General features: G+C 38.7%; 1 protein-coding gene across 1 annotated transcript; it reads left to right on the top strand.

The window, feature by feature from the left end:
- Positions 1–1742: 1742 nt before the first annotated feature.
- LOC143017776 (U3 small nucleolar ribonucleoprotein MPP10) lies at positions 1743–17301 on the top strand. The gene is made up of 10 exons (XM_076172649.1): positions 1743–1896; positions 3910–4054; positions 4286–4888; positions 6111–6311; positions 7960–8131; positions 10212–10396; positions 11891–12034; positions 13362–13470; positions 14919–15133; positions 17053–17301. Exons 1-10 carry the CDS (start codon positions 1835–1837, stop codon positions 17167–17169), a joined length of 1953 nt encoding a protein of 650 aa, XP_076028764.1. The 5' UTR covers positions 1743–1834; the 3' UTR covers positions 17170–17301.
- Positions 17302–18057: the final 756 nt, after the last annotated feature.

Genomic DNA, 18057 nt, shown 5'->3' with positions numbered 1-18057 from the left:
TTCAGTTGAACTATATCTGGACCAGTTCTGAATCTCCTCGAATGTCTTCTAATTGTATCTCGACATCGTTTACTGTGAACTCGCAAGCAATTAGCTCTTCCCTGAGAGAATCATTTCGCACCCTTGGATTGAAAATTCTTATTCCCATAGTAACTACCTTCTGGAACTCCTTGTGAGCTATAAAAACTCACATTCCTCCTGTATAAATTTGGTTAAATTTCCATCCGGTTTCTTAAGTCTGGACAGTTTCCTTCCATCGTGTTTTACTTAGAGCATAGGCTTGGGCAAGAGTTCTTTAAAATTCATATTTTTCTTCTTCCACTGCTCGGGTTGAATTGTTTCTTGCTTTGCAGTAAGTTCTGAATCTACCTGTGGATCTCTTATGATGATAACTACTCCGGGCTGCTTCCTTCTGTTTGATCTCATTTAGCGTTCTGTGCACCATCCACTTATTGGCGAAACATATACAACAACCTTCCTCTTTTATCTCACAATACATTCATACAAAAACACATTCACTCTCAGATCACTAAACAATCTCTCCAAGACAATCAAACTCGGTATTCCACCAACACCACGCAGACATCAGCCCCACAGAAAATCCTTCTCAAGAGATTACGTCCAGGTTACTGTAGTTACAATCACTCCTCTATATCCTTGATATAGAGGCCTGTATGGAGTAAAGTTGTAACAAAGAATGCAGTAGGGGGACAAGTAAAGAGCTACGTTCACTTAACAGTATATTTAGTCGATGAATATATCTTCAGAAACACTAGATACAAGTTTAGGATTACAAGTCACTAACCCCAAAGCCTTCTCTAATTCTCCGAAGGCGGTTCCCCTCCTACACGAGGCGACGACTCAACGAGAGGAAGAATCGCAAGAAGAAGGTCGTTTCTGTGCACGCCCCTCAATGCAGCAACGATACAATTTTCAGCCGAGGATGGGACTGGAACTCCGCTGAAATCGCGCTCGAGAGCGATACTACTGCAACGTAGAGCCGTGATTACAAGGCGCCCTGGCATATTTCATAAAAAATCATTTGTTCATCATAATCGTAAGGTGTGTCCTGGAGCTCTGCAAGCGGATAACATATGCCAAGGATAGTGATAACCTGGAGATCTTCAAGCGAAAACTGAAGTCATATGATTTCAACGATTTATTCATTGGCCCTGGCTACAGGGTGCAGAACGTGATTCACCAAGGTCTTTGATCACGTGCTGGACTAGAAGCTCAGAGCGAGGGAGGTCCTGCGCAGTTCTGCTATGGCTGTGTGGGACCTTGATTTTAGTTTTCAAATAAACAAATTAACTTATGTGAAATGGGTTGTTCTCACCATTGAAAATGTAAATGTCTATTTATATAAGTAAATTTGTCAATTATGGGCCATTGACAATTGGTTTTCCTTACAAGAATTATTTTTACAAGAGTAATTTTCAAACGTTTATCTATTCTTCAATTGTATTTTTATTTCTATTTCTAAATTTTGTTTGTTTATTTTTGCAAGCAGAAGCATTTGTGACGACTTCGCTTAGAGCGATTGTGAGCGGTATAACTTGACACATAAACGAACATACATCTTCCATTTTCAAAAATTATCTACTCGTTTTGGGGAAAAGGTTTACTTGGATTTTGACGAATTAGATGATAAAAATTGTATATATCATGCACCTTGTTTACTTCACGATTTTGCGCAAGGATTATATATTATTGTTTTGGTCAAGTGGGTTGAGAAGTGAGGCTCGCTAAAACGAACTAATCGGATTTCGTTTGTTTTGAAGGATCAGCGACATCACAATACCTCGTGAGTCGCGAATCAAAACAATTATAATGAATGATGGAGGGGGTGTTTGAAAATGCTCGTAGGCTTTTAAACCATCCCGAAGACTATCTCAGGTTTGTAAGAAATCCTAAGTAATTTTCACAAACACACTATTATTATATTGCACATATTAGTTGCGCTTAAATTACTATAGTCACAGTGCTAGTCTATAGACGATTATAATTATTTAGGTTAGGACTTTGGTGGGTTTATGATCGTTTATCATCCCACCAGGCCAACACGTAGTGTCCGCTACCAGTTTTCCTTGGCCCTCAATAATGAGTTTTGACCTTCTGGACATCTGGGGATGTCTTCCAGTTTGGCTAGGCCCTAGGGTCCTAGGAATATATCCAATTGGTATTAACTATTATAATTTGGATTTGAAAGATTCCACTGTGACTGTCTGAGGAACCCATTTACATCCAGGAAACCCCTGGGCTCGTGTTAGATAAATCAGAAACTTGGAAATATGCACAAATAAAGTTCTGGTAAAAGTACCTGTGACTCCAGTTTAAGACCCTGTTACTGTGACATTTGTTTTGTGAGATGGTTGTATCTATAATCTACCTACCTTGTTGCAGTTTTAGGTAACCTCACTATGGCCAGTCTTTGCCCTATAATTGAATTTATGTTTCCGACCCACACATTGTTAGTTAAGGTTAATTTGAAATCTCACCATTGCATTTGTTCTGCATGTACAACCCAATCAGGGAAGTCATTCCAATCGTTGACAATCCTGTTTGAATAAGCCTTATAAGGATACTTCCTGTTCTTGTCTTACTTTTGTAGACCTGTGAATTAACTCTGGTCTCATCCTCCCTCACTTGGTTTACTTGGTTGATTTTAGAGGCTTTTGCTTCACATTTGTGGTGGTCCAATGCTGCTGCTCTCCCTTGGAATGACTAAATACACCAGTGAGCTGCATTGGACCATATTCATATTGAATCCAGTTGAACCAATCATGAGTAGCTGTTTGAGCGGGCGTCACTTTCCAGTTTTAGTAAACTTAAAGAAGTACACACCTAAGTTATATAGCAATAAGAAATTAAACATTAATTCTGTTTGTTTTTTTATTTTGTTTTTTTCAATTGAAAATTGAACATTAATTCCAGGTATTTTTTTTTAGAAGTGCACACCTATGTGATATAGCAATAGTTGGGTTTGATAGCCATCTCATTGCCTCTGGTGGGGTTTGGTTTGGTACAGTAGAGTCTGATTGGGTCTCTTATGGTCTAATGCAGTTTGGTGGTGTATTTAGGCAGACCCCTGTCCCTGATGTCTTTCATCATTTGAGACATCTGGTCTGGTATTGAGTTAGTGACTACTCAGCAGCTAACAGTGTATCCCTCTGCTGCTGCCTCATCAGGTAGTGTAAGTGTTCTCAGAAATTGTCCAGCATCCTCTTGAAGGTAGCCACAGAACACCTCTTCATTTCTTTGAGTCATTTAGGGTGGATGTTGAAGATTCTAAGCACATCATGACAGAAGCTTAAGGCTAATAAGTTCTGTATCCATCCTGTAATGCACATGCTAGCAAGGTAATTCTGCTATATCTTCCAGTCCTTTTATCTTCACATGCATATGTTGTGGAGTGTGAAGGGTTGGGCACAATGTTTTCCAGGATTTTACAGTCATATATTATTAGTTCAAGTAGCTGAGTCTAGTGAAGGATCTTTATACCTTCTTTGTTTCTTGGGTATCACTTTTTTTGTGTGGCAGAACTAGGGCATTTCAGACAGCCTGCAGGCAGGACCATAAGTCATTGTGTTGTTGTCATTGTAGTATGAGGTGTTCTATGTCATCTGTGTGGTGGTTGCATCTGGGGCAGTTTGAATCTGTGGCCAAACCTATTTAGTGTTGGCACCATCTCAATGACGGATAGTGTGATTGGTGCAGTTAGTTTAAATCAACTGCAAAGTGAGCAAATTTTTGTCAATATTAAAAATACTATTCCATATTTATGCTCAAGATTTTTAGCTAATTTTACAAATATCTGCATTTTGTTAATTTGTATACTGTGGGATACCTATTAGTAATAATTTTCATGGTGAGCCTGTATTTAAACTTGTATTTTTATGATTATTTCAGAGCAAGTAGAACTCTCCAAGATGCATGGGTTCAACAAACAAAGGAGATTTATGATCTTATGAAGAATGAAGAAGAGATTTATGACTTAACAGTTTCAAGTGAGATTTTGAAAGAATTGTGCACAAATGGCCTTCATAGTGAGCAGGTATGAAGTTATTAGGTTTAATGACATTTTAGTTACTGAAGTTTGCATAGACTTTGAACAGTGTATATATATATATATGTGTGTGTGTGTGTATATATATATATATATATATATATATATATATATTCTTATTAGAAACACTGTATTACTCTACTACATAATGGCAGATATATTTTCAATGTTAATGTGAAAGAAATGTTTTTATATGGGGAATGCTTTTGTCTTTGACAGATATGGCAGCAGGTGGAACTACAGAACAGATATCTACTAGCTGCATCTGAAGACTTCAGTAATGTGGATGAGTTAAGCTTGTGCTATGCAGTTGCAAAGCTTAGTAGTCTTGCAAAATTAAACAGACTTGGCATTGAAGCAAATGGCAAAGTATCATTTGTAGAAGAAAATACTCAAAATCATGAAGAAGATGTAGATTATGATTCAGGACAAGAATATGAGGATGTAGACCTTGGTGATAAAAAACTATCAAATAAACATGAGATAGATAATGCTTTTGATGTTTTTGATGATGAATCTGATGATGAAAAAGATGAGTTTGATCTACATGATGCAGAAGAAGAAGAAGAAGAAGGAAGAGAATTCGAAGATGAAGACCAGGAATCTGGAAGTACAGATAGTGAGAAAGACGAACATGATGCTAAAAGTAAAAAAAGGAAAGATTTAATCAAGTTTGATAAAACACAAGTTGATACTCAGTTCTTCAGGCTTCGAGAAAGTGAATGGGTTGCAGACAATGACATGATTGGCGATAACTTCAATTATGAAAAGGAGGATGAGCTAGATTATATGGAAGATGCTGGCGATAGTTCAGACAATGAGGTACGTTATAGTTTCTGTACATATTTTGATGAATGTATGACCCATCATAAGGAAGTTTGCTGGCTGAGCGGGTTAAGGCATCGTTACTTGTGGTGAAGGTCGTGGTGAGGGTGGTTCGAATCCTGCCACCGGTGAAGTTGAACCAAGGGCATGGTTCATTAAAGTCCACTCTACAAAGCCTTCTCTAAGGGGCACCGTCCTAGGCACCCGATAGGGGGGGGAGTGGGTGACGTTAAACCACATCAAAATCAAATCAAATCAATGACCCATCATCCATGAGGAGTCAAGATGAGAGAGGGCGGGAGGGGTGGTGAATAGGAGTTGAGTGGGTGGTGGTGAAATGGGTAGGAGTGGAATTATGCCTTTTGATTTTGGCTACCTCCCTTGTAAAGGGGAAAAGCCCTTGGTATATGTACTGTATATATATATATATATATGTACTGTATATATATATATATATATATATATATATATATATATATGTATGTATATATATCTGTTTAGAAAAGGACACATTGTTTGAGAACAGAGCTAGAAATATACATGGGAAAAGGTGGTGGACATAGGGCATTAATGGACTGTGTAGTGGTATCCAAAGGAAGGATAGGAAGAATTCTGAATGTTCATGTTTTCAGGGGAGAAACTGGGGGAATATCAGGTCCTATTTTAGTAAAAGGGAAATTGAGGATGGAGGAAATGGAGAATGAGGAAAAGGTAGGGAGGTAGATAGGTGCTGGAGTTAAGTTGAGTAAGAAGAAAAAGGACACAATACCAAAAACTGAGAGAAATGTGGGAGGTATTTATTGCAGATAAGGGAAAACCTATTAAGGGCATTCAAAAGCTTGTATATTAGCCATACCCAGACAACAACACAATATTTTATCTTTGAGTAAGACTTAGGGTAATGGATTGATTGATCATCCTGGTACCCTACCTTCATTCTTATACATGATACTGGAATTAGACTGCTCAGGCAATCAGTTGTCCCCTCTACTGACAGTGTTGAGCCAAAAAGCTACTAGAATTTATTGTGGAAGTCATGCTATCCATTCACACAGAATTTGGACTTTTTATGTATGTTGGGGAGGGGGGGGAGTTGACTTTTTTTTTTTCTTTTTCCAACATAGAACCATTTTATACCCCCTTTTTTATTTCTTCTTTTCTTTTCCTGTTATTTTATTTTTATTGGATTATATATCTTGTCTGTGAATGTATTTTACAGGATGGAGCCACAGCCATGTACTCTGCCTTTTTTGACACTCCCGAGGAGGGCATAAAAAATACCAAGAAAATAAATACGAAAAAAGATACTCATAATAACGATGGAAGTAATCATGATGAAGATGAAGGAGAGACCAGTGACGAAGAGGATTCAGCAGAATCAGAAGACAATTCTCCCCTCTTTGGTTCAAATAAGGAAAAGGTCAGACTCCTATTTTTTTTTCATAAATGAGAAAATTATGATTAGAGTGTTCTGTATTGTGTTGTATACATGCATTCATAGACTAATCATAATAACCTTGAAATAGCAGCCTTGGTAAAATGATTTATGAAAGTAAAAAGGAGAAAAGTAGAAATTTTATACAAGTATTTATATGGAACAGGGAATAAAGACTAGACAGGACAATAGAGTAAAGAGTGGTGAAGAAAATTAAGTGCTATAGCAGGGAGGACTTGTTCTGTTGGCTGGGTATGTGAGGAAATGGGAATGAAGCTCTTGAAATTAATTCTTGTGACATAATAGGTAAAAGATTTGAGACGGCATAAATTGGAGAGGCTAGAAGGATTTTAAATTCAATAGAAATTTACCTGGGCTATAAATATGGGATTTTATGGTAGAAAAAGTAATCAAAAGTCCAGCAGTCATGAACATATTATAGGTTACTAATTTTTCCAAAACTGTACTTTTATTTTTTGCCATGGTATATAGCAGGGGTTCCCAACCTGTTTGTCCCTCCGTACTCTTTGGGCATTTTTATAGATTCCTGTGTACCCCTAAAAATTAAAGGAAAAAGCAATGAAATTTATATTTTGATATTATCTTATTATGAAATCTGTATGCATTGATTGCATAAGAATCTTAATGGTGATAACATCAATAAACCACTAAAGCTAGCTAATTTATAAAAAAAAATTTGGTCCATTATATATATATCTTTTTAATGATTATTGTACATTAGTGGTCATTCTCTCAGACCTAAACCAAAATCCTCCCCATAAAATATCATATGAAGATTATAAAAACACTGTTCTAATCTGGTGCCCTCATTCTTCACACCCATTTGTGTCTGGATTGTGATTATATTTACTGTGGTATTTGTTAATAATTATTTAGTTTGTCTTGTTACAGAAGGATATGATCTTGTGTAGTATTGTTACGAGTTGACGTTTGTGATGTTTATTTGTTTTCCCCAGTTGTGGTTTGTTCAGTGAATGTTGGTTATATAGCAACCGGAGGGGCTAGTACCTGTTAAGACAGACATCAGAGAGAATAATTTTTTTAACTTGTTGAACCTTTACTCGGGAGAACTGGCAATAAGTGATGTCTTCCATCCTCAGCTACTAAAATCCAGTGACAATGAACAATTTTACATTAACCTCTTCAAAACAACTCAAATATTTGTGCACACATTAGCTGCCTAACATGCAATGATGCATCACAATATGCACATTATAAAATATAAAGTTACAGCTGTCATACTCGTTCTCTTTTGCCCAGATTGTTTGCAACCACTAAAAAAAGTGATAAAGCCTGTTCACAGAATAAGAAAGTCACTTGGCTACAACTAAAAAATAAATACCAGTATTATCAGGAAGCCAATGCTGGTGTCCTCATATAACTCACACCCCATGACACCTATGTAGGTATCATCTTATTCAAGGGGTCAATACAATACAGACTGCAGTCACAGCCTCACCCCAAGAATGATTTCTTAGAGGGTATGAGGATTGTTGCCTGCCACTCTGGCGTTGTGGGTTTCCAGTCATAGAAACTTGATGCTAGAGTTGGTTTCTTACAGAAGAATTCATTGAAATTTCAGCATATATTAAAACTAGCAAACTTTCCACAGGGACAGTCCACCTTTGAGAAGAAGCGAAAGTTAGAATTAAAAGCAATGGAGGAATTGGAAGAAGGAAATGTGGAAGAAAAGCCGTGGTTCCTGCAAGGAGAAGTTGAAAAGAAAAATAGACCTGAAAACTCAGCCTTGGAAGATCTAGAGTGTGATGTTGCAGTAAGAAATCGTAAGTATGGCAAAGCATTGGAAAAGAAAGTGTGTATTTACCTAGTTGTAGTTTTCCACACAGAGTGGTGGATGTCTGGAACAAATTGGATGAAACAATAGTGTGTGCAAACACCATACAAAAATTTAAGAGCAAACTAGATGTTGTGAGATACAAAGACGGGTCACTACGAGCATAGCTCCCCTTCCTGTATAATGCAACTAGGGACATACAACTAGGTAAATACATAATAGACCAAAGGCCCTCTTGTGATCATAAGGGGGAAGGTCAAGTCATTGAACATACCTAATTCACACATACCAAAAGGGTTGATGAAAGAGCATTGGGAATGGTTTTGACACATGGAAAGAATGAGTGAAGAAAGATTAGTGAAAGAAGTGTAGAAGGCAGAGGTGGATGAAGTGAACATAAGGGGACATCTGAGGATGAGGTGGATGGATGGGGTAAAAGGGATGTTGAGGAAGAGGAAGGAAGGGAGAATGCAGAGGATAGGGGTAAGTGGAGAATGGTTGTGTATGGATGATACTGTGATACATAAAAGGGAGTGGGTGGGGGATAAGGGGGTTAGGGAGTGGTTATGTGTGAATGATTTTTTGATGCAACACAAAGGGATTTCTCTCCATCTTCAGTGTCACTGCACGAGGGAACAGAGAGGTAGGGTGGGATCACCAATTCAACGAAGCGGCCTTGGTGTGGATGTGTTGTGTCTTGCTGCATTGTTTCTGACCCAGGGCAATGAGTGAGATGCATCATCCATACACATCCATTCTCCACTTGCCCCATCTTCTGACCTCTCCCTTCCTTCCCCACCAGACACTACCCTCTTACCCATTGCCTCTTTCACCCCATCCATCCATCTCATCCTTGGTCATGCCCTCATGTTCGCTCCCTCCACTTCTGCCTTCCACACCTCTTTCATTAATCTTTCTTCACTCATTCCCTCCATGCATCCAAACCATCCCAATACTCCTTCATCAACTCTGTCTCCCAGCTCCCTTTCCATCCCTACTCTCCTCCTCATCTTGTTTTTCACTTCATTCAGCCTAGTAACCACTGCTATACTTCTCAGGTATTTCATCTAAAAAATTATTTAAACTCTACCTCTCATCCTCTCTTATGTTCATTATTTCTGCCCCATACAGTGCTGTCGGCACAGTCAACCCTTCATACATCTTTCAGCATCCACTCCCAAATGTCTACCTCTCATTACACTTTTTAATCCCTTAAGACATTCACCTACTTCTTTCAGTCAACATTCCACCCCCTGCCACACTCACTCCCAAGTATCTAAAGCTATTTGCTTCCTCCAGACTCTCTCCCTTAACACTCACTTCCAATTTGCTGCCATCTTCTCCCCTTGTACATCTCATCATCTTACTTTTACCCACATTTATCTTCAACTGTCCTCTTTCACACACCTCCCCAAACTCCATCTCTAACTTCCTTAATCCCTCCCCTGATCCTACTACAAGCACAGTGTCATTAACAAACAACAATTGGCTTATCTCCCATTTTTCTCCATTTTCTTTAACCATCTCCAGTTCCCTGCCCATCACCCCAGCATCCACCTCTTGCACCACCCCATCCATGTATAAGTTGAATAACCATGGCAACATACATGACACATCCCTGGTGAAGTCCCACCTTTACCTCAAATCACTCACTCTCTCCACTTCTAAATCTAACACAGGCTCTACTTTATTAATACATACATACATATACCAAAGGCTTTCCCCCCCTTACAAAGGAAGTAGCCAAAAAACAAAGGCATAAAAACCATCCCCACCCATTCCATCCCTAATACACTCCACTCCCCTCCACCCTCTACCCTCCCTCTTATCTTGGCACCTCCTGGATGACGGGTCCTCATGTTCCCCAGTACAATGTTTATTACTCTAAATTAGATTATTTTTCTTGACTTCCAGAACCAGTACTATCAATTGGGTAAATTCATATTTTTTGTACAATAATAATTTAGTTTTGTATCACAGAATGTGCACTGCATCAGTAGATAGAGTAATGATATGCCTATATTCTCTGACCACTGTAAACAGTATCTTTTTTTCATATGTTTACTCAGGTCCAGTGGTTACAGAAGACACAACCGTAAGTGTTGAAAAATTAATTTTGAAACGTATTCGAAGCAATGCTTGGGATGATGTAGAAAGGAAAATCAAGCCAAATGTGGATCCATATGAATTCAAGAAGAAATTATTGCTGGAACAGGAAAAGAGTAAACAGAGTTTGGCTGAAATTTATGAAAAAGTAAGTATATTATTAGATAGGAAAATAAATTAACAGTGAATAATTATACCTTTACAGCTTTGTCATAATTAATATGCACTCTATATATTTGATTTTGATAAGTAAAGGAAGATTATGTATAGTATTTGTAATTGAGTATGTAAGTATGATTAAAGCTATGGAAATAGAATGTAAATAATAAGTTATTATTGCATGAGGTGGAATGGGCGGGGGGATGGGGGGTGAGGTAGTATGTGTGAGCAAAATTTGACGCAGCCCGAAGGGATTTCTCCCCGTCCTCTCCTTTTATGCAATGGGGGGACGGAGAGGTGGGGTCGCCGATTTAATGAAGTGGCCTTGCTGTGGATGTGCTGTGTCTTGCAACACTGCTTCTGACCCAGGGCAGTGGACAAGGTGCAGGGATGACCCGTCATCCAGGAGGTGCTAAGATATGAGGAAGGGTGGAGGGGGTGTGGAGTGTATTCAGGGATGGAATGGGTGGAAATGATTTTATGTCTTTTCCTTTTTGGCTACCTCCCTTGTAAGGGGGAAAAAGCCTAGGTATATGTATGTATTATATAAATGTGTTCTTTGGATATACATACATACATATACTAAGGGCTTTTTCCCCCCCTTACAAGGGAGGTAGCCAAAGTCAAATGGCATAAATCCACTGCCACCCATTTCATCCCCACCCACTCCACTTCTATTCATCACCCCTCCCTCTCTCACTCTTTTCTTGGCTCCTTTTGGATGATGGGTCATCCCTGCATCTTGACCATTGCCCTGGGTCAAAAGCAATGCAGCAAGAAACAGCACATCCACAGTAAGGCCACTTCATTCAATTAGTGATCCTCCTCTCCATCCCCTCATGCAAAATAAAGAGAAGATGGGGAGAAATCCCTTCGGGCTACATCAAAATATCATTCACACATAACCACTCCCCTAACCCCCCTATCCACACTCCCTTCCATGCATCACAGCTTCATAAATATACAACCATCTCCACTCACCCCTATCTTCTGTCTTCTCCCTCCCTTCCTAACAGACATCCCCCTCGTTCTCAGTGCCCATTTTAACTTGTCCTTCAATCTCATCCTCAGTCATCCCCTCCTGTTCACTGCATCCACCTCTACCTTCCACATCTCTTTTACTAATCTTTCTTCACTCATTCTTTACATGTGTCCAAACCAACCCAATACTCTTTCATCAACCCTATCTCTCAACTCCTTTTCCACCCTCGCTCTCCTCCTCACCTCATTTCTCACTCTATCTAACCTAGTAACCTCTACCATACTTCTCAGACATTTCATTTCAAACACATCCAAACATTTCTTCTCTTATGTTTCATGATTTTGCCCCATACAGTGCTGTCAGCACAATCGTCCCTCCATACAATCCCCTATGCCTAAAATAAGAATAACAATTTGTACAAAGAACTGTTTTAGGACTGAATAATGGATGTCTTTTTATTTACTTTTTCTTTTATTTTAATTATGCTCATCATTCTTTCAGGAATACCTTGAAAAGCAGAAACAGGCGAAAGAAGGAATGGGAGAACAGGAAGAGCTGAAAGAACACCAAGAGATTAATTCTATGATGTTGGATTTATTTAGTAAATTTGATGCCTTAGCCAACAACCACTACACACCGTCATTGGTAAATACAAGGGGTGATTTCTTAGCTATTTCCTATTAGATTAATTTTTTTAGAGAATGTGATAACATTTTAACTAATTACTCTGTTGTAGGCAAGGGACCAGTGTTACATGGAATTTCTTATAAAAGGTTAAGTATTTATAGTGGAATGATGGGTGAGATTGTTTAATGTGTGTCTAAGGGAAGGAAATGTACTGGTGGATTGAAAGAGTGCGGTATAGTACCACTGTGCAAGGGGAAAGGGGTTAAGTATGAATAGTAGTTTTAGAAGGATTGGTGTGATTCCTGTCATCAGCAAATTTTATAGGTGTATGCTAAGAGGATTAGGAGAGGAACAGAGGGAGAAGTTATGGAAAAGTTGTGCAGATATAGGAGAGGAAGAGGGTACATAAATCAAGTGTTGTAAGAGACCTATGAAAGAAGTATTTGACAAAGAGGAAGAATTTTTGTATATGTGTGTGTGTGTGGAATTATAGAAGACATAGGACAGGGTTGATAAGCATTGAGGACTGCACTGCAAATATATGGAATGGAATCAACAACAGCCACCAGGTGAGCCCATAGGTTACTCAGGGAAGAAATACTGTGTTGTTGTCTTGGGATTGTTAGTGTGGAGATTGTAGGATGTGATCAATGTTTTTTCTGTGGTGGTTGCATTTAGGGCAGCTAGAGTAGTGTGATTCTATGGTCAGACCAATTCTGTGTTGACACTGTTTTAGTGCTGGGTGGTATCATGAATGCAAGTGTACCATTGTGGTTCTTGCTTCCCTTGAGATGGACTTTTTTTTGTGGAGTTGATGTTTTGGGTGTGTAGTTGAAGTACTCAGTTTAGTGGTCTGTCTTGAAGAGCTTGTATAGTGATCTGGGTGTGAATGTGTTTTGTGTCAATGTATTTTATGGCATAAGCTGTTGTATATGTTTGAATAGTCATTTGTTAAAAGATGAGTTACAGAAAAAACAAGGTTATGTTAAAAAGAGTACAAGTAAAGAATATTGCTGAATACCTGAGCAATTTCCAGGTTATGACATTTTGTTGTACCGTTGTTACATAAGTTATATACAAGAATCTTCAATGTTGCAGAATAAAAACACCATCTCACTGGACTTAAATGAGAGGGTAACCATAAAAAATAGAGATATATTTATGAGTAAAATCGAGACAACCAGAAACTGTCTTAAAAACTTTCTAGATGACATTGTATGAGGGGGATAGCTAATAGAAATTGTGTATAATGCAAGTCCACTTAGTTCTGGTTTATAATGAATATTTGTATTTTTATTTATTTATTTATTTATTTTTTTCTTTTCTTTTCTTTTTTAATCAACAGAAAAATACTGAGGTAAAGATTGTCAGCAACATGCCCACCATCACGATGGAAGAAGCTACGCCTACTCTTGTTAGCAACGCAACTTTACTGGCACCAGAGGAAGTTCTAGGTTGGTTTATAAATGTTGAGTGGTTTATAATATATATTGTTTCCATGTGTTGAAATGGTAAGAGTTTATCAGCTCTAGCTGTGGAAGAGCTATGTCTCACTGCATTGCCGCTCACCTGAGTGGTGTGATGGGACAGGGATGACCCTTCATCTATGAGTTGCTGAAATTAACTGTTTTATGGGTTTTGTATATTAAGTAGGTGTGTGCTTTAATTTAGCCACCTGCCTTATAATGTCACCATGGTTGTTGAACATGTACATATGTACGTAGATGGGGTGGAATGGGAGGCAGATGCAAAGGTGATGGATAAGGGATGGGAGATGGTTAGTGAGAGGGAAGGGAAGTGGAATGATCCAGTTATTTGTGAATGACACTGCACTGATGGCTGGATCAGGGGAGGGATTAATGTAGTTACCAATGGGGTTTGAGAAGATACGTAAGATGAGAGAGTTTAAAGTAAATGTTGGTAAAAGTTAGGTGATGAGATGTTCAGGGGGTGAAGTCGGCAGTGAGTTCGGCGTAATTTTTAAAGTAGAGAGGTTAGAGGATGTGGCTAGTTTTAAATATTTAGAGTCACATGTAACATAAAATGGAGGTAAACTGTAGAGTGAGGGAAACAAGTAAATGTCTTGGGGGACTGAAAAGTATCATGAGAAATAGATATCTGGAGATGGATGTGAAGAGAAGAGTGTATGAAGGGGTTATTGCACCTATGACACTGTATGGAAGAGAGACTTATAATTTAAGGGAGGCAGAAAGGAGAAATTTAGATGAGTTTGAAATGAAATGTTTTAGAAGTATCTTGGGGGTTACAAGGATGGAATGGGTAATGTGAGAAAGGAGATGAACATGGTGGAAAGGGGTCTGGCAGCAAGGGTAGATGAAGGGGTACTGTGATGGGTTAGGCACATGGAATGAATGAATGAAAAAAGATACATACATATACCAAAGGCTTTTTCCCCCTTCCAAGGGAGGTAGCCAAAAAATATGAAAAAAGATGACCCAAAAAAGTGTGGAAGATAGAGGTGGATGGAGTGAACCTAATGGATAGACCAAGAATGAGATGGATGGATGGGATGAAGGGGGATAAATATGTTCTGGCTTTTAGGCCCTGTTCTGGAAAGTTTCTCACTGAATTGCCTTTGGCCTGAGTGGTGCGGCAGGAGAAGGGGCTGACTCTTTATCCATGATGGGAAGAGTCTGGGTTGGGTGTGGTATAGGTAATGATATGGGTGAATGCTTTGACTGCCCCCTCCCTTAAAGGGAAAAGGCTTTTTGGTATATATTTATAAAATTATCTTTACTCACTGAAGTCAATGTAGTCTTGGTTTGTCTTCCAGTGTACAAATGCACACAAATTTTTAGTTTTAGTTTTCCATCCTCTCCTGCAATTTATCCTTCATATTCACAAACATAGCACCTTGTTAAAATAGAGTATACTTTGACAGAACCAGGGAAAGGAGAATTACAAGGTGCGACAGAACGCACTTCAGAAGACAGAAAACGTGACCGCAGGAAGAAGAAGTCAAGACAGAAGAATTACGCTAAAGCCCAAGATGCAAAACTGCAGGAAATGAAGAAGGTAGGACCAGGTGGCAAGATCAACAAAAGAATGAGCATCAAAGCAGTCGAGAAAGCAGTGAAGACAGGAGGAGTTAAAGTGGTAAGTAAACATATTTTGATGTTTAGTACCATAGAAAATAATTCTAAGTTTAGATATCCTCAGGAACTGTCATTTCACTAAACAGTCGTTCATTGTATTCCTCTTGAATTTATTCCATCCTTTTCTTTCCATGCTTGTTTTTTATTCTATCTTCTCCAATTGTTTCCACATGCCAAAACGACCTCAGCACTCTTTTATCCACCCTATTTGACAGCCCTTTTTTTTTCTTTACTTTTCTCTGCCTTACCTCCACATTTCCATCCTTGTAACATCTACCATAGTCCTAAAACACATTTAAGCTTCGTTCCTACCTCCTGAGGGACCAGTGACAAGTACCTGCATGGGTGATCCTGCAAATTGGGCAGAAGAGCTGCACATTTTCAAAACCCATGAACTCCACAACTCCGTCAGGAGGTGCGGCCCTGAGGGGCTGACACTCAGTCACTGGACTGTTACCAAGATCTTTCTTCTGGTGTTGTTTTTTATTTTCTGTATCAAACCTGGCCATGGTTTGACCAGTTGTATCAATCCAGTTGTCAGCATGCTTTTTGCCTTTAATCAGATTTTCTTTCGTACACTGGATACGAAATAAAGGTGAAATGCAAAATATATAACTGGTTTACTTACATACATACATACATATACCAAGGCTTTTCCCCCCTTACAAGGGAGGTAGCCAAAAAGGAAAAGGCATAAAATCATTCCCACCCATTCCATCCCTGAAAACACTCCACACCCCTCCACCCTCCCTCTTATCTTAGCACCTCCTGGTTTACTTACATGATACAAAATATTTACAGAGTGGACTCACATGATACAAGGGGTCTGAATGAGTGTGTGACTGTGTTACAGCACGCAACCTTTTTTTTTTTTATATGTGGGGCACTTCCCAGTGCCAATGGCAGGTGCCGTTTTTCGATATCTATAGGCCTATTCTATATTCCTATTTACCTGGCTTCATACATTCCTTCCACTTCTTTATTTTTGTGCAAAGAAAGTTTACATCCCCTGTGTTACATTTGCATCATGGTACATCCTCATAACACATCATAATGCAGCCAATGATAAGTAATAATAAACACAGAAAATATTATCAAACCAGTTCACAGAATTCGGGAGTCACTCAGCTACAACAAAATAAATATAATCATGATGCTGACGCTGGCATTTTCATATACCCACTCGCACCTCACAATGCCTATGTAGGTGTCATTGTATTGAAGAGGTTAACTATTGTCATAGGTCTTTGTGACTGGAAACCTGCAACCCTGCAATGGTTGGCAATGGTTCTTGGGCTCTTCCACATGTTTTTCTGGGGGAGAAAATTTGACAGTTGTCCATGTTGCATTAGTATGGGACTATTTCTATGTCACTAGCTGAAAATAGTAGTAGGAGGAGAGCAGTCACTGGTTGTCAGGTCTACACACGTGAAAAACTGTAAGAAATATAACTGAAGTTGATAGAGATGATCCAGGTGGTGCCAAGATAAGAGGGAGGGAAGAGGGTGGATGGGAGTGGAGTATGTTAGGGATGGAATGGGTGGGAGTGGTTTTTATGCCTTTGTTTTTTGGCTACCTTCCTTATAAGGGGGAAAAAAGCATTTGATGTATGTATGATAGAGATCATGGACCAATTCCAAAGATGGTCTTAATGGGGGTTGATGGGTTTTGAGAATGTGCAGCTGTGTTGACTTCCTTGCAAGACCACACATGCAGGCAGCTGTCATTGGTCTCATTAGTTATAATAACTTTGTGACTTACGTTTTTATTTTCCTTGTTGCTTGGCAGAAAATGTGTATATGTAAATAAACATGAAAAATACAAATATGTATAGTTGTTATTTCAATGGCTACCCCCCGTGTAAGGGGTTAAAAGCCTTTGGTGTATGTATGTTATTTCATGTGACTGTTTTCATTTCAGCTTGAATCTACTGAAGGGCAGTCACTCACTTCTTCTAAGGCCTTCTTCAGCCAGTTACAAGACTGTGTAACAGAGGCTAGGCAGAAGGCAGTTCAAGGGGCAAAACGCCAAAAATAAAAGTACTAACATTAATTCTTCCAACTCATCTGTAGTTGGTAATCTTCCTGTAGATATAACATTGAAGATCCATGTAAAATACTTTAAACAACATATTTTTTAATGCACTGAGAAATAAAATTTATATCTTTAGTTAAGGTGATTCCTTTCATGAACCCAGAGAACTTTTGTGTAACTTCGTGTGTTATGTTGGAAAGGTTACCCAAACAACCTTCCAGTAGAGTGGAACCCTTTACCCCTGAGGTGATGAGACAGAACAAGTGGTTGAGTGGGCTTTATGTACTACAACCAGTTAGATACAATTGGATAAGTACATATGGACACACATGTACATGGACTAAATATCTGGAAAAAAAATATACTGAATAAAAACAATTTGGCTTTAGACAAGAAAGATCATGTTCCACCAACTTGATTTGTTTTTATTCAAGGCTAATAGACATAATACAAGAAAGGGACGGATGGGCGGGTTGTGCTTTTTTAGATTTACACAAGGCATTTGATAAGGTACCACACAAAAAAACTAATAAAAAAAAAAACTCAAAACAACAGGAGGTGTACAAGGAAAATTAATTAAATGGATGGAAGATTTCCTGACCGGGAGAAAAATGAGGCTGGTAGTTAGAGACAAAAACTCAACCTGGGAAGAAATGATAAGTGGAGTCCCACAAGGTTCTGTACTAGCTCCGATAATGTTTGCCATATATATAAATGACATGGATGAAGGTGTTTAATGTTATAATTTATGAACTTCTTTGCATATGATGCAAAAACTAAAGAAAATAAGTACAGAGAAAGACTGAATCACTTCAGAGAGATCTGGACAAAGTCTGGAAATGGAGCTAAAAGTGGGAAGTGAACCTCAACATCAAGAAATGGAGTTTGGAA

Source organism: Oratosquilla oratoria, chromosome 33 (assembly GCF_046742065.1).
Source record: "Oratosquilla oratoria isolate Oo_2021 chromosome 33, ASM4674206v1, whole genome shotgun sequence".
Lineage (NCBI taxonomy): Eukaryota > Metazoa > Arthropoda > Malacostraca > Stomatopoda > Squillidae > Oratosquilla > Oratosquilla oratoria.
This window is presented reverse-complemented; position numbering and strand designations above follow the sequence as displayed.

What these genes read in the sequence shown, in the direction of transcription:
- LOC143017776 (XM_076172649.1), top strand. Translation starts at nt 1,835, where the DNA reads ATGATGGAGGGGGTGTTTGAAAATGCTCGTAGGCTTTTAAACCATCCC. An exon ending in CATCCCGAAGACTATCTCAG is followed by an intron (nt 1,897 to 3,909) that starts GTTTGTAAGAAA and finishes TGATTATTTCAG; the next exon opens with AGCAAGTAGAACTCTCCAAG. An exon ending in TTGGTTCAAATAAGGAAAAG is followed by an intron (nt 6,312 to 7,959) that starts GTCAGACTCCTA and finishes AACTTTCCACAG; the next exon opens with GGACAGTCCACCTTTGAGAA.